We start from the raw sequence: 16,767 nt of genomic DNA, 5'->3' as shown, positions 1-16,767 counted from the left end.
ACCTTCCCGTCTCCGTCGGCAAAGGTGACCTCTTCCTTCCCAGATATAACACCACAACTTTACTGCATCAGTACTGAATAAGGAAAATTAGGCTGAAAGGCTGAGAGAGTTGGGGTTGTTCAGCCTAGAGGAGAGAAGGCTTCAGGGAGACCTTCTTGCAGCCTTTCAGTACTTAAAGGAGGCTTATAAAAAAGATGGCGGCAAACTTTTTAGCAGGGCCTTTTGCGACGGGACAAGGGGGAATGGCTTTAAACTAAAGGGGGTAGATATAGACTAGATAGAAGGAAGAAATTTTTTACGCTGAGGGTGGTGAAACACTGGCACAGGTTGCCCAGAGAGGTGGTGGATGCCCCATCCCTGGAACCATTCAAGGTCAGGTTGGACGGGGCTCTGAGCAACCTGATCTAGTTGAAGATGTTCCTGCCCACGGCACGGGGATTGGACGAGATGGCCTTTAGAGGTCCCTTCCAACCCAAACTATTCTATGATTCTATTCTATGATTTGCAGAAGTTCTATACATAGTTTCTTCTTATTTTCTTCTTGATTATCAAAATTTATTATCAGGCTGTGTGTGTGTAAGGAGTGAAGATAGGCAAAAGAGAAATACATGGCTATTCTAAATTTCTCAGCTGTTCTTCTTTTCTGCTCTCCCACCCTTTGGAAAGTCCTAGTTTGGGGTGTGGGGGTTGGTTTTTTTCCCTCCCCAACCCTCCTGTCTCCAATAGATATGAAGGTGGATTAAAGGGAAGATGGGGAGAATGTAGCTATTGGGTGGAGGGACAAGAAATGCCTTATTGAAAGGAACTGGAAGGGGTTTTTTTTGAGCTATCATGAGTATTATTACAGACTTGGCCTGGATCCATTCAAAGATAGTTGCCAAATCTTTCTGTGGCTATGCTTATCATTTGGATCCCCTTTGTTGCCATGCCAGCATAACTAGAGTTCAGTCCCAGCTTTTGGCTTTGGGCCTTAAGTCTTTCCCTGAAACAGAAGCTTTGTCACAATATGACTTTCCCAAAATCAACAAGACAGTGGTAAGATGGTTGTCTCGCTGCCCTCAAAAATATCTGCTGAGCAAAATTAGAAGAATGGAGAAAGCTGCTCCTATGTCAAATGCAGGGAATAGTGCATGGGGAAGTATTTTGAGATTAGTATTTAAAAGCATAATCTCCAAATTTTCATCTCTCTATGAAAAGATGGGAGAATTGCAGAAACTTGGGTTCTCTTACACTGTTTCTTTTTCTAGAGGCTATCTTGCTAATGGGGATTTAAGAATTTAAGCAAAATATTCTGAGAAAATAATAATTTTAAATCTTTCTGTATTTCTCAGCTGCTTCTGATGAGTCATCAAAAAGCTTGTTGGAAGAGAGGATCAGAGAAGATACAAGCATGTATTAGGAACTGAACACACTTGTAAAGAAGGGTGCTCTTAGCTTTTCTTTTTTTAAGAACATGACTTAAAGTAAATAGCTAATTCATGGTGCTGTATAGTCACTTAGTATTACAATTTGAGTCCCGTAGCTTTAAGCCAAACTTAGTTTGAAGGATGGTTACAGATCTGAATGTGTGGGCCCTGGAATGTCAGACTGAGATGAAGATAAATTCTTTAAAATTTGGCATGGGGTGCATTTTAAGTGTCTAATTTGAATATTTCCCATTTCAGTGGGCTAAATGTTGAGAGAATGCCTTACATCAGCAGAGGGGACAGAAGTGTAGTTAGCTTTTATGCTTGGAATTTTAGCTGATAAGAGCCCTGGAGTAGGCCATGTGTAATTCAGGCTAGTTTCAGTGAGTGGTATAAAGGTAATAATTACATCATTAACTTCTGTGTTTTTTGTGCTTGTCATGAGATACATGCACCCTTGTTCTTGCAGCAGCTGTAAGAACTGTTAGATGTTAGAAGTTAATACATGCTAGATGGTGATCGCAGAAATAGATGCAGAAAAAAAAGAGGTGAAGCTTCCCCTTGTTCTCCCTGCCCCCAATGCAGGACAGAGGTTTAGCAATGCTTAGAAATAATTGTGCAGGAGAAAGGAAAGGAGTGGTCTGAGAGGTTCAGGTATAGCAAGGATAAGAACAAGAAAGTGCAAAATTGATGGTAAAAGCGTTGATGAAGACGAGAAAAAAAAATCAAGTTAAATAAGAAAGCTATTTGAAACACAACTTAATGATCTAAAAGTATTTCTAAAAAGCCTGGAGAAAATGTATTTAAGCACTGTAACTTCCAGGTGACGTTGTCTTGCAACTTTTGGCTCACAAAACTTTGTCATCCTCAATCCTCTCCATAATGAATAATGCCTGCAACCCTTAGTTTTGGAAATTACCCATGAAACAACTGTCCCTATGAGAGACCTTTGGAGTTGAAAACTTTCTCACCCACCCTTTGCTGCAGCAGGCTCTTAAGACAGGCATATCGAATGACTTGGCACTATCTTGCTGTTGTGTCAGTAAAGAGGACTATATGATGACCTAATGGAACTTTTGCAGTCCTTGCTACCTATAGACACTCTCAAGTCATCTTATGCAGCTGCCAAATTCATTTGCAAGAGCGAGCAACTGCCTCAATACTTGCCAAATGTTTCCACTGCCAGTATACCCCATATTCAGTGATGTGTAACGTAGCCCATCCTAGCTGCTGAGTCTTCTTACAGTTTCTCATAAGCACAGGGGTATCAGGGTTTCACTTCAGCTTTGATTCAAATCTTGCAATCATCCTCTTGTTCTTATGATTTTCAGGCTCCTAGGCGATTGCAAATGCTAAACGCAGGTCTCTGCAGAACTAGTTTGCTTGCACATTATTAAATAAGAATGTCCTTCAGACTTATTCTGGGGCTACCACTTTGTGGGCAGAGCACTTTCACAGAGTTTAGCAATCCTTTATCTGTTGATTTGATTTTTTTTTTTGCACTAGAAGGTCCCAGCCTGAATCACTTAAGCTGGTGTAATTCCCTTCAACATTCAAGTTTGCTGTCTGATCCAAACTACATCTTTCAAGATATGTTCTTTCTTACGGCATCCTTAATTACTGTAGATGTTTTTTGTCTTTGAATCATGTACCTTATAGTGATTTTTTTTTTTTTTTTTTTTTTAAGTCTGTCATGGAGGGATTCTTCCTCAGTTCTCTGTGACAAAGGATCCTTCCTCTCCATCCAAGATATGCTCCCCTGATTTAAGACATTCTCCTTTACAGGGTGTTTTGTCTCATAATGTGCCTAAATTTACATGGGCCACTTGATGCAGTTATTGGCCATGATACAAATCTGTCACTTGTAAAATTTGGGCCCATTGAGCTTTTTCAGCAATTCATAGTCATTTGGCTACTGTATTATAGCTGTGATTCATTCATCTCTTGATAGCTCTCCAGGATGCAGTATTTGTATCATTTTTTTGGTATTAATTCCAGACTTTTCCACAGCAAAAACCTGAACTTACCTGTTAGCTGTAGTTTTGAGTCTTATTTCCCAACTGTTGAAGTTCTCCAACCTTAGCAAGGGGCTGTTGCTTGTTTTTTTAATAGTCATGCTAATTTTCCTTTCCCTAGAAGAATACTCTGATCTACTCTCACAGCTCCCATTTTTCATGAACTTCCGAATACGAAGATTTCATCCACTTGAAAACTGGGTTTTTAATTATTAACATTTAAATTGGGAAACATCTGGGTTTTTTTTAAAGGAAAGAAGCAAATGAAAAAAAAAAAAGCTGAATCCAAGACTTTTTTCTTTCCAGAATTCTGAGTAGATTAGTGAATTCCGCCTTGAAAATATGAAGGAAAAATGAGCTCTGCCTTGCGCATAGGATTAAAACAGGAGGTATAGAAGGCAGTGAAGTGATGTGATGGGTGCATGTATGACTGTTCTTCAGCAGTGGCCAGAATCTCCTCCCTGTGGTTTGCTGTCCCCTCAGTTATGCTAATACTAGTTTTTGTAGGGTGCATTGCAAGCCATATTCTTAAAATGATCCAGATAGAGGCTGAAGAAACTTTTTCAATGGATTTCTTTTGTGCAAGTTATTTGTCCTGTGGCATACTGGATCAGGGAACTGCTGGTGGTTAGAACTAACTCAGCTCAGAAAAAATGATTAATTTGCAGACAAATCAGTTCCCTGATCTGACTTGCTCAGAAGATTTGTGAGTGCTTATATCAGCACAGTAAAGGGGCAGGTACATGACAGGGTTGGGGGGAGGCAGAAATTCCTGTTTTGGCAATGTCCCACATTTATGTTGATGTTAATTATTAAACTCTGTGCTTGCCCCAAAAAAATAAAAAAATTGATTAGTCTGTAGCTGGATCATCTCCCTGAACTGGCTGTGCACTGTGTTGCATAAGTGCTAGTGTTGGTGGAAGGCGTAGGATGAAGGGTGGACTGTGGCAACATTTCTTTTTTTGTAATCGTCTTGGAACTACACCTATTGTTTTAGCTCAAAGAAGTCTATATGTAACATTAATATCCAGGCTTCTCACCTTCTGTGATTTCTCATCCAGGTACTGATATGACCTTAGGTTGATGAGCAGAGCTATTTTAAAAAGGGAAAAAAAAAAAGGGAAAATATCTTGGTTGGCAGCCAGCTTCATTTTTACAAGGGTTATTTTACACTCCTGCAGAACAATATGTAATTCAGACTGATTCCTTCAGGCACTTGCTCAAAAGAAATCTTTGTAGCGGTATTTTGCTGTAATTGCATTAGTCTGGAAACTTGGCCTCTCTAGCAACATTAAGCAGTAAGGTGATAAAGTAATACAAGTCTAAATAGGTCTACATTAGGAGTTGCTGCATCTGGTAGCCCAGTATAGAGGAAGGCTGCTGCAGCTCCTTGCGGCCAGGTCCAGCCCGCAGTGAGGCTGAGGATGTATTCCCAAGAGGCACATGCACACGTATACACTCTGTATGTATATATACGGCCAGCCATACGGAAAACGCAAGCACTCATGCACACACAAGCAGCATCAATGGCCTCATTCTTTCCCTTCACTGGCTGACTAGGATGGCAGCCTGTTTGTGGAAAATACATACGTATACAATATGGATCCCTCCAGCAAGTGGCCTTAGACTCTTATTCTGCTCAGTAGCTGGTCCCTGGATCCCCTGGTCTCCCAGTTGCCCCACAAACCTGCACTGGGTCTCCCTGGCAGCTGGTCCGGATTTATGACCTTACCAGTGGCCAGTCCCCAGGTATCCTCGTCCCTCCAGTAGCCAAATCTCAGACCTTGTGGTGTCTCCAGTATCTGGCCCAGACTCACGGTTGCTCCAATTCTTGGCTCCCAAGCGTCTTAGCCAACTTGCTGGCTAGTCCGGCTTGGTGTTTGCCAGCAATTGCACACTGACATAGGTACCCAGGCAGCATGCATGGGCTCTGGCCTCTCTGCTTGCTGGCGCCCCAAGCACCTGGGCCTCTGTGACCCGTGGTACAACTCCAGTTGCTGGCATGTACACATCCATGCAGTCATGCACGCAGAGTAGAGAGTCCCTTCACCCAGGAAAATAGTTACAAGTGTAGTTTAACAAGAAGATAGGACAAACTGCAGTGATAAGGCGCAGGGCATGGCTGGACAACCATACTGAGCAGCCATCTGTTCACATGCACCTGGCCTCTTTTACCCGGTTTTTCCCCAGTATTTTCCTATGCTTGTTCTGTCCCAAACCACTTTCATCTCTCCCTTTTCTTGCCTTTGGTTCTTCCTCTAAATATCCTGTACTATGCCTTCTGCAATCCCAAAATACTCTTCTTGGCATCTCATCATGAGTCCCATATCCCAGTGGGCAGTAACCCCCCTCCTTCAGTCTGCAAGGTGATCTACAGAGAGCCTCTCCTGTGGACTCATCGGCCTGGGTCTCACCCCCGGCCCACTGGGCTGCTCGTGTTTCTGACAGCCCTGGGAGCAGCTGGACTGAGGGCTCAGTTTCTTTCATTTGGCTTTTTGGGGTTCCTCTGCCTGACACTGTTCATCTGTGCTCTTTGTGTCTGCAGGGAGGCACCTTCAGTCACACAACCTAACAGTGACTTCTTTCTTTTTGTCACTAAAAAGTCAAGAGACTGGGCACTGCACAACGGCTTCAACATCAGAGGCTCACCAGTTCAACATAGGCTCACCTGTGACTCAATTCTGATACTGCCAGTGGCCTAAAGTACCTGAGGCATATTCCTTTTTTTTTTTTTGACAGTTACTGAAGAATAACCAAGTGCATCAATTTTAAAAAACAAAGATAACCACCAGCTTTCTACTCTTAATATTAGTAAAGAGCAAAGTGTGAGGAAATAGGGAAGGATTAGGTGTTTAAAAGTGATGGTTTTCATACAGTGCTTCTAACCACATGACTGTTTTGTTTCTCAAATTCTAGTGTAATGGGCTTCAGACTAAAAAATGCTTTATTTAATCTTGGCTTGAAAGCAATTCCAGCAAAGTGGACTGGTCGCAATTTTGTTAGCTGGTACAGACGAACTGAGTCTTAGAAATGGTTCCAAACGTGCTCGTTATTCTAAATGCTAATTGATTTTTAGCAGTTAAAAGTCTCCCTTTGTTTAGTTTGAATTTCTTGTTTTGAATACGGCTTGTGTCTGCTTTGGGTTTTTTCCCCTTAGAGCAAACAAGTTTATACCTAGATCTTTGTAGCCTTAAGATACTTCAAACTATAATTAGATTTCTTTCCTTCACCCCCCTTCCAGGCTCCCTTGTTTTCAAGGCTGAACATGTTAAGCTTGAAGCTGTTGCCACTATCTCAAACGGTGTTTGTTTCCACCCTCCGGACTCTTTCAGTCGCGTACGTCGTTTTTCAAACTTAGTTTTTGCTTTTTGTATTTGAGAGCACCTTCCCTGACACCTGCAGGTTTTTCTCTTTCTCCGATTTGTTGATTTAGTTTAGACCATGGGAATTTAGAGCCTTGCGTGCATTTTTATGTGAAGACTTGGTTTAAGTGACACATTTTCGAGCAAACATTAGAAATGCACGTGCGTAGCATGCACATCTTGTTAATAAAAATCAGATTTTTTTACCCTGAAAGAATGCCTGGAAATATTATTATAATAAGTGGGTTGTTTCCTGGTGGATATTATGAAAATCCCGGTATCCGCACGCTACGATGCGCTCAGTCAATCTGTCACGACTGACTGTAGGCTTTATTGCGTGCAGCCCCAGCGTTAGCTCATGCCACTTCCCAGTCCCGGCGGACCGACGGGCGATGACACAGGCGCTAAAAGGCAGGCGTGTTTTCGCAGGGCACAGCTGCGGGCCGAAGTTACAAAAAAAAAAAAAAAAAAGCCGATTCAGTGCTGGCGCGGCGGCGTTCGGGGCTTGCTCGCTGGCGTTCGCCTCCTGTCCCCGCGCGGGTGGGGGGCTGGGCCGCCGAGAGAAGCGGCCTCTTTAAGAAGCCCCTGTGTAGGTAGCTGGAGCGGGCTGCCAAGTGCAGGAGAAGCTCAGCTTTACTGCGAAGCCCGCGCCTGAGTGTAACCTAACCGGCTGGAGGATATGCCGCCCCTGATTGACAGCAGGACCAGCATTATGCAAATGGCGCAGGGGAGCGCGGCGGCGGCCGGGGGCTCTGCCAGGGAGCTCTCTACACACGCCGCCCTCGCCCGCCGCCGTTGCCGTTCGCCTCCCGCTCCCTGTAACGCTCAGTGCGTTTCACAAAGCAATTGTTGCTTTTTTGGGGGACATCGTTACACGTAAAATCACCTCGAGCGCGGTTTCAGTTTGAGATACGTGCGAGAGAACTAGGGAGATGTGTCAGAGCTTGTTACTCAAGCTAAATTAGGTAATTTTTAGCTGGGTAACGTGCTAATCTTTAAACCTTTATGTTTTTAAATCCTGCGTATGTCTGGTCTCTTCATACAAAAGTGTATTTTGCTTGTTTCTTCTCGTCTTCTTCAGTCTGAAGCCTTATGTAGGTCAGGCTTGGCTTAAGCAGATTTCCTGAACCTGCGTCAGCTTAAGCTGAAGGAATTTTAATAAACCCTCCCTTGTAGGCGTGGGCCTAAATGAGACTAGCCTAGTTAAGCCTGATCTTTTTCTGTTTGTGAAAAAGAGCTGAGCAGAGCTAGGGACTGCATGGTGGCTTCAGAAACGGCTTCCTTAATTCAAAGATAACAATGGTTGGGAAGGCCAGATCTTCTAATTTTACCTTATCTGAAAAGCTCGATTTGCTAAAACTCGTGAAGCCGTACGTTAAAATTCTCGAGGAACATACCAATAAGCATTCTGTAATAGTGGAAAAAAACAAATGCTGGGATATTATAGCTGATAACTACAATGCCATCGGAGTAGATCGCCCTCCTCGCACTGCACAGGGCCTGCGCACGCTGTACAAGAGGCTCAAAGAATATGCCAAACAGGAGCTATTGCAGCAAAAGGAGACTCACTCAGATTGTAAAAGCAGCATTTCCGAGCCAACCAAGAAAGTTGTGGAGATGATTCCACAGATTTCCAATGTGTGTTTAAGAGACAGGAGCGGTGTTCAAAGGTGAGACGATTCTTTTTATTTTGTTACTGAATGAAAATGATGGCGCCTCCTATCTACTCTGTAACGCTTTGCTTGTGTTCAGGCTCCTAAAGGAAATGTTTATCAGATAAAATCCCCAAATGGGGAGCAATGACAAAATAATATTGCTTTTGTTTTATGGGAAGCTTTATGGTGACTTAGCACTGTGTTCATTTTTTCAGTTCTCTTTCAAAGCCTGTTTCAGAGTCTTTGTCATACTCTGGAAAGTGAGGGTTAAGAGAGAATCAAAGAGAAATAGTAGCTCCAACCTCTACCCCTCCCCTACCTTTTAATAGGCAGATTATTCAAACGCTGGCAAAGTGATGGCTATTCTCCTCCATTTAAGGTAATACTGCAGTCATTTTGCAACATATGGAACTATTACCAGTTTATAGAAGATTTTTAATAAAGTTAGTTCACAGAGCTAAGAAACCTTACTCATACACCTTTTTTCTCTCATTTACTCTGGTATTTGCATGTTATGTTTTTAACTGATCCCAGTCCTTTAAAAAAAAAATTTGACTCCCCACACCACAGTGCCTTTGTGAGTGCAAATGTTTTTTTAAATTATACTTTTCTTGCATTGATGGTGGTTCCCTGAAACTGGAGCAAATCTAATTGCAGTCTAAACTCCAAGCAGTTCTATATCGTATGTTAGGTAGTTTAAATACAGAGAGAAACTGAGAGGTACAGCACTAGAAGTTTTATTTTTTTGTAGCCTTTTTTTTTTTTTAACTGCTCAGTAAAGTGAGACACACTGTCTAGATTTGAGCCAGACATAATACAGGCAGGCAGCATGCAGGCTTTCTCCCACAGCTGGCTAATGCCCCTCATATCTGACTTGCAACACTCTGCTGGTTCTGTATTGGTCCTTGAGGGATCAAAAAATGCCTGGGTCAGGTTTTGGTTCCTCCAGATACAAAAACTAAGCTAGGGAGGAGGGAAAAAAGGGTCAAATAACTCCCCAGCAACCTTGAGAAAGCTCTGATTTTTCTTATTTTCCCAAGCAGATTAATGGGAAGCGAACTTTCCGTATTTTAATCAGATATACTGATAGTCGGTGCAGCAGCATAACACTCTAAGAAAAGCTGGCATGCGCACACACGCTGAATTGGATTCATGGTGCCACTGGTTGAACTGAATGGTAACAATTGTCTAAATCCCAACATGCCAGATGCTCTAAAAATATGCTGTTGTGGGTCCTTTGCGTAAAGAAGTCTGAAGCAACTGGGCTGCACTGCTGCTCCTGGTGAATGCCCCTGGAGGAACCGTTCCAAAGAATTCTCTGGAACAAAACAAGGCTTTTAATTGCGCTAATAAAGGTTGCAGTGTCTTGACTACTAACTTTTGTAAGGAGGAAAAAAAAAATAGTGTGAGAACTTTGGTTTGTAGATCAGCTTATAAAAAGCACTGACGCTTTTTGTGAATGATTAAGAGCTAATGATCTCCATAGTTTGTCTCCTATAATTTAAAGATTTTTTGCAGTCCCTTATGGCTCTGGGAACATTGACTTGATTACTGTTTACCCAAAATGGTTGTTCCTAGGAACAGCCAATACACTGTGTGCTGAAGGAGAAGAATATAATTTAGATGATTCTTTTCCCTGCCCAAATACAACATTATTTTATAGTTCTAATTTTAACTCTGAGTTGCATTGTACCCTAATTTTCAAAACCCTGTATTGGGTTTTAACTCACCAGGATATGGCTTAGGTTTTGTAGGATGGAAATACAATGAATCTTAATCGCACCTTTAAGCAATTTCTAGCTCACTGTGATTAAACAAAACCTGGTGAATCATGGGTGCCTGCAGGGTTATAAACACCATCCCCCAATTGTGGTAACTGTTTGTCTTTCTTTCAGTCAAGTTGTCAGAAACAACATTAGTAACCACCATACAGGCGGCTCTTTTGTTTCTCAATTCCTTCTTTCTCTCTTTGCTGTCTAATTGTTTTCCTCTTAAGAGACTGACTCTAAGAAAAAAAAAAACAACCTCGTCAGAGTTACCTGAAGATTTGGTAATCTTTCTAGTTCTGTGTGGTTTACACTTCGAGATGGATTTTTCACTGTTTGGAGGCTCTAGTCTATGTTAGACTAAATCTTACCTATCTTCTCTTTAACCTCTCTCACTTTCTCTTTCTGCTCTCTCTCTGTTTCCTTTTGTCAGAATGACCTGCTTCTCCTGCTGGTTGTTTCCACTTTTCTCAGGCTAGAAGCTGGCCAGGAGCCAGCGAATAAGAAGGAGGGAAGCTGTATTAGAAGCTGCGGTTGTGAAGAGGGGGAAGCCCAGAATTACAGTCAGCACTGGGGAAAACAAGTGAAAATTTGTGTGCAGGATAATACTTCCGATGCTCAATGAGAGGAGGAAAAGGAATGTGAGAAAGAGGTATATAGGAAAAGGTGAAGCTTTGTGGCATGAGGAGGAGGGAGTAAGGTGATATGATTGATACTCTATAGGCAGCTCAGGTAACAGTCGATAGAATTAAGATTATCCTGGCATTTTCTTTGGGGAATAAATGGAAGGTCTATTTTCAATACCTGCCTCAGATGGACTCTTCTTTTTTTTTTTTTTTTTAAAATCTTTAGTTAAAATAGTTTGGGGTCATTGACAGGATTAATTTTTGGAAAAGGGGCTCTTTTTTTTTTTTTTTTTATTTAAATCTTTAGTTAAAATAGTTTGGGGTCATTGACAGGATTAATTTTTGGAAAATACATTGCTCTGACCCTGTTGAACATTTTTATAATTGAGTATTGAGAAGCTTTCTTGCTTTTATTCTAGAAATTGCACTTTCATGTTAATGGATGGCAAACTAGATCAGGGTCCTTTGGAAATTGCAACCATGACTGCCTATTTCTTTTAAACCAAGAGTTTTGAAGACCATGGGAGACGCAGAAGAGATGATCGTGCCACCTTTTGATTAAGGAGTTAGTGCATTTGCACGAGAAGTAGGATGTACAAATTAAATTTCTCCTTTGCTTCTGGGAATTTGAACCCACCTCTACTGCTAACCAGGACAGTGTTTTAATAATCAGATAGTGTTTCTCAATTTGTGGATTGTAGGGCTCACAAGGAGTTTAAAACGTATAAACAAACACCTCCCACCCCCCAATTTAATAGACGGCAATTCAGGTCCTCCAGGGTTGGGGAGCATCCATGAATGTTACATTAATCATGGATCCACTCGCTGCCTTTAGCTGCAAGCAGCAGCTCAGTTCTTCACGGTTTGGGGAATGTCTCATATCTGCAACCACCAGTTACAGGCTCTGTTTTAGAGAGTCATGGCCATGATGATCCACTGTCTTCGGTATCAGTACCAGGTTAATATATTCCTGTTCCCATGTTACACTATATTGCTTTCCCACTCATGCTGAAAGTATTCTTTGTAGATCTGTACTGTTAAATAGATCAAGAAGCTGATCTGGCTTAAAAAACATTACCTGAATAAAGGAGTGATATGCAGAAGTGTAGGGTTTCAAACACAACTGATGGTAGAGAAGTAGGCAGGAAGAGCTTGAGCCATTATTATCATCAAAGCCAATGTAATGTCAAATCATGATTTGAGGTGCTGCTGACTCAGGGGTTTACACAAAGACAGATGAGTCAAGCGGGCGTTGTACTTCTGAAAAGAAATGCATAGAAGTATAGGCTGTTCTTAATGGAAAAATTTCTGTGTCTTCTCTTGAAGCTTCAGAAAAATATTGAGATCACCAATTAAAAGAGAAGGAGCAAGGATTAGCTTGATTCCCTAATCTACTGGCAGGGTCATCATTTGGGCTCTGGTTTCTTCTCCCAAGGCTCTTTGTGTAATTTTATTCAGTGATTGTTTTACATTTAAAAAACCCAAACAAATACTTGGGTGCATGAATCAGAAACAGGGAACACATTAGAACAGGAGGAGATGAGTAAGTTTGGGAGATGGAAATGTTTCTGCCACAGTCCGCTCAGTCTAAATTTATGCCCTTTTGAAATCACATTATATATTACATAAACTCTTTCCTCTGTCACTTGCATCACTTGCTGCTGCTTTGTTTTTATACCCATTTGTCACTAACAGCCCTTCTTGCTTCTCCAGTGTCAGAAGAAGGGATTACCAGGATAGTTCTGTTGGCTATACTGCCTTTATAGCGATAGAATCTGAATAAGACAGGGCTGTATATGCGTGGTGGAAAGAAGGAGGGGTACAGGTGGTGTTCATGTAATGAAGTAGAGTCCCAGGCATAGATAGCAGAATAGTATTTCAAATGAAGCTTTGGTTACTTACAGCTACGCCTTTTAAAAATAGTTTTTAATGGATTATTTAAATATGATTTTGTGTGTTCTAGTGCTAGTATCGATAAAGAAACAATTGCTGGTACCAGTTCACCACAGGCAATGTTGGATCACCATCCCGCGACAGTCATGATGGAGTTGCAATCGGAAGAGGATGTCAAACCTCCTCCTTCTTTGATTATAGACTCACAGCAAAATGAGAACTTAGAACAAGAGGAAGAACACCAGCTGGTGCACATTATGGAAAGGTCTCCTTCAACATCAGTGTCTTCAGTTGATATGAGAGTGATGATGTCTCCTTCTCCTGTACCAAGAAGAGATGAGTTTTTTAGGCTTGAGGTTGGAGAACGCTTTAGACCAATGTGTGGGTATGACCCACAGATGTTACAAATGCTGAAAGAAGAGCATCAAATAATATTAGAAAATCAAAGAAAAATTGGTCTTTATGTCCAAGAAAAAAGGGATGGTTTGAAAAGAAAGCAGCAACTGGAAGAAGAACTGTTGCGAACAAAAATCAAAGTAGAGAAGCTGAAGGCAATACGACTACGCCGTGATCTGCCGGAATACAGCAATATCTAAATATTTTATTACTTCTGTCATATTCTTTGAAATACTTAATAATAAATGCTTTTGCCCTAGCAAAATTGTTCCTTATGTTAATATGGATGGATCAAAATCTGGGCTTGAGAGATGAAAGCATATTTTCCATGTTGTTTATGTACCTTAGAAAAATACCTTGTATGGGTTTGAATGCACCAACTCTTCTGGTCTGAAGTATAATCAAATCCTGTATATTTAAGTGTTTAGGTTGATAAAAATCCAAACTTTTAAAATATTTCCACTTATCTCTGATAGAGTTGTGATGAGCTAATGGAAATGTAGCTCAGCTCTTTTTAAAAATTTTGATCATATGCATTATTTTTTCAAATAATTACCTATCCTTTAATATCTTTTTGAAGTTACAGGTTAATAAATACATATAAAGAGGAGGAATAAGAGACTATCTTTAAATGTCTTATTCTTTTCAAGTTGGTAAATCTTATGACGGTGAGATTTTGCTGATATATCAGCTTGGAAAACAAAATTACTGGATTGTTATATTTTTTTAATGTTCAGTAGACAGTTGAATAAATATACATCTTTTAAAAAGTTAACACTTTTTATTATTTTCAGCGGAGGATCGTTTCCATAGGACATTATCAAAATAGAGACAATGAATGCAACGCTTGGTTTTTAAAACTGCATGCATGTGTAATTTGTGTGTACAGTTACCATGATCGTATATTCAGTTATAGTAATTATAGTGGTGATCAACCACAAAAATGTCTCATTTCCTCATTTGCATGCATAATTACTACAGTGCATGTGCAACCAAGACAGTTGCAGGTGCCTTTGATCAGTATCACTATGACTATAAGCTACTGAAATGAAATACTTTCTGTATGTAAGTAACATGTGACTTGAAATCAACAGAAGATTCTTTGTTATTCTGGGTACCTTTTATAAATGCTGCGGTTCTGGTCTTTCGATTAGTTTCAAATAAAATGCCCAAAATGAAAAAGAAATTGATTCTTCTGTCTGTCCTAGTAGCAGCCGTTTCCTCTGCAGTTACAATGAACGTTCACAACTGGAAGAAAAATACCTGGAAAGCATAAGTCCCAGATGATTCATTTCTTCATAATTCTTAGTCTCCTGCCTGTTATGAATGGATCCACAACTGCCTTAGACCTCTGGCTTCTTATTCCCTGTAACAATACGTTCTCCTTGCTCTAACCTTTAGCACAAGAAAAGGACATGAAGCACAGCATCAAGGAAAAAGAGCAAAGGAGATGTAATACCTCCTGTGCCTCCCATCTCGGAGAGCCCCAACAACAGAAAGAACCAAAGCAATAGGAAGGAGAATATTTCTTCCTGCAGCTGCTTGTAACTGTTGCTCCTGTCACCACTTTTCCCAAATTTGCTTCTTTCTCCATTCCCACAGAGCCTCAGCATGCGAGCATGGGGCACTGGTCTGCATCAGCAGACTCTGAATGAGGTAAGCTTCGCACCTCCTTGTTGGTCTTCTGAGTGAATCAGGTTACTTTTGTGGCCACAAGCAATAAATGCTTATTAAAAACTGAAGGCTGGAAGCATGTAAGTTTAATTGAGGGGCTAGTGGAGCTTAAAGAATTATAGTTAAAATTTTATGATAGTGATACGAGAGAAATAATCTTGACTGTCGGTGCCTGCGATAACTTTAACAGGTTACAAGTGGAAAGAGTAGAGGAAGCAAGTCTTCTGTTTACAAACTGAGGAAAAATACAAACAGTGAAAACGGACGTTGTCAATATGGAGTTCCCCAGTACTTTTCCTCTTCCAGTTGCTTTCTAGAGAAGAGAGCACTGTAAGCGTTTGTTCTGTTGGGAATTTTTGCGTGCGCTGAAAGTGATGATGCCTGAATAAGTGGCCTCTGTTTCTGTACAGTCCTTGGCTTTATGCTGTATTTTTCAGTTCAAGGATATCGATCTGTGTTTGTATAGCTGGAAACACTTCAGTGAGATACTCACTTCCCTGAGTTTACAAGAGTCAAAATATTGGCTTTAATAAATAAATAAGGATTTTATTTGTTCTACTTTGCCATCTGAAATGTGGCTTCTCAGAAAGGGGAAACAGCACTAAATTCTCTGCACTTGTCTTAATTTGGAAATGCCTGATCTTATCCTTTCAGTTGAAAATCAGAATTCTGGTTTCCAGTGGTAAGGAGTTAATTTCTATTTGTTGTTTCTGTCCTTACATATTATGCAAATGAACAGGTTTTTAATAGTTCAGAAAATAATTCCCATACGGCTCATCATCTTGCAGTGGTTTTGAATTATAGCTACTCTTACGTTGGCCACCAAAACGCTCTAGAGACTTTAGAATATTTTCTGTTGAATTCTTCATTCTCCTTGAGCTAGATGAAGAGGTGACCTCCAGTGTTTCTATTGGCATGGTATTTTTATTTCGAGGACTAGAGCCAGAGGAATTTCCAGCATTTGAAAGCTTGCAGTCCTTTCTGAACTGAAAGACAAAGTAGATGCAAAAATAGAACTCTGGGTAGAGCACAGTCTCCCTTGTATTCTTGATATTGGAAGGGAAAGGATGCAAATAAGTAAAGAAATAATAAAATACACCAGCCTGGTCAGAACTGTCTCCCTATGAGCAGCGTTCTCCCACGTTTGGTTGTTCTGTTGTTGTTTCATTTCTTAGTGGAAGGCCTTTCATTCTTATCTGCAGGCAGCACCTCTAGTTCAGAGATCTCTCATGCTTCTCATTTCTGTTGTTCTTGGTTGTGTTTCTTTTGGTTTTTGGGGGAGCTTGGGGTGGGGGGAGAAATCTCTTGAGTCCCTGTGTAGCTCACTCGTTTTTATACTAGTGACATGACATTTATCTCCTTTCACTACAGAAATGTTTCCTCCTTCAGTGACATTATATTGCTCCGTCGGTGCAATATGGTGCTGACTATATATCATACCTCTCCATGATGGTGGATCTGCATTTCTTTCTCACCCCACATCTGCTTTACAGTATCGGGTTATCTGTCTGAGTCAGACTTCTCACTTCTCAGTGCCTGTTCCTGTTTTTTTTTCCATGTATTCCTACATGCATCACAGCTGTGGCTAGTCCTTCTCGACCTTGAAGTGCTATGAATTTTTACTGTTCCAGCAAATGATATTTTGTTAGCATGTGTGAAAGGGGTGTTAGGAAGCCTTTCCCTCCTTCACCCCTGTTCTTGTCCTCTTATTCCCTTCATTACATCTGGCAGTGCCATTCCCTGTCTGCATGTTTATAATGTACATAGTACGAGCAGAGTAATTTTAGGCAAGGACAAATTTCTACCATATGTTCATGTCCTTCTACTAAGATAACTGAAATAAACAGGTTTCAGGAGTAATTTAATTCCCAACATCTAATGGACTTATGTTTAGGATTAGAGTAAAAACTGTAACTGTGATAACTTTGTGATAATTGTGATAGCATCTTGTGTAACTTCATCTATCTGAGTAAT

The 16,767-nt window shown here is 40.8% G+C and overlaps 2 protein-coding genes across 2 annotated transcripts in view; both read left to right on the top strand.

The window, feature by feature from the left end:
* Positions 1 to 16,767, top strand: part of RAD54B (RAD54 homolog B (S. cerevisiae)) — a 69,371-nt gene that overhangs the window by 11,362 nt on the left and 41,242 nt on the right. The window lies entirely within an intron of this gene.
* On the top strand, positions 8,016 to 14,279 carry FSBP (fibrinogen silencer binding protein). The gene is made up of 2 exons (XM_009275466.2): positions 8,016 to 8,453; positions 12,794 to 14,279. The coding sequence occupies exons 1-2, from the start codon at positions 8,083 to 8,085 to the stop codon at positions 13,317 to 13,319; spliced, it is 897 nt and encodes a 298-aa protein (XP_009273741.1). The 5' UTR covers positions 8,016 to 8,082; the 3' UTR covers positions 13,320 to 14,279.

Source organism: Aptenodytes forsteri, unplaced genomic scaffold (assembly GCF_000699145.1).
Source record: "Aptenodytes forsteri isolate BGI_AS27 unplaced genomic scaffold, ASM69914v1 Scaffold208, whole genome shotgun sequence".
Lineage (NCBI taxonomy): Eukaryota > Metazoa > Chordata > Aves > Sphenisciformes > Spheniscidae > Aptenodytes > Aptenodytes forsteri.
The sequence above is the reverse complement of the archived record's forward strand: the minus strand, read 5'-3'. Positions and strand labels throughout refer to the sequence as shown.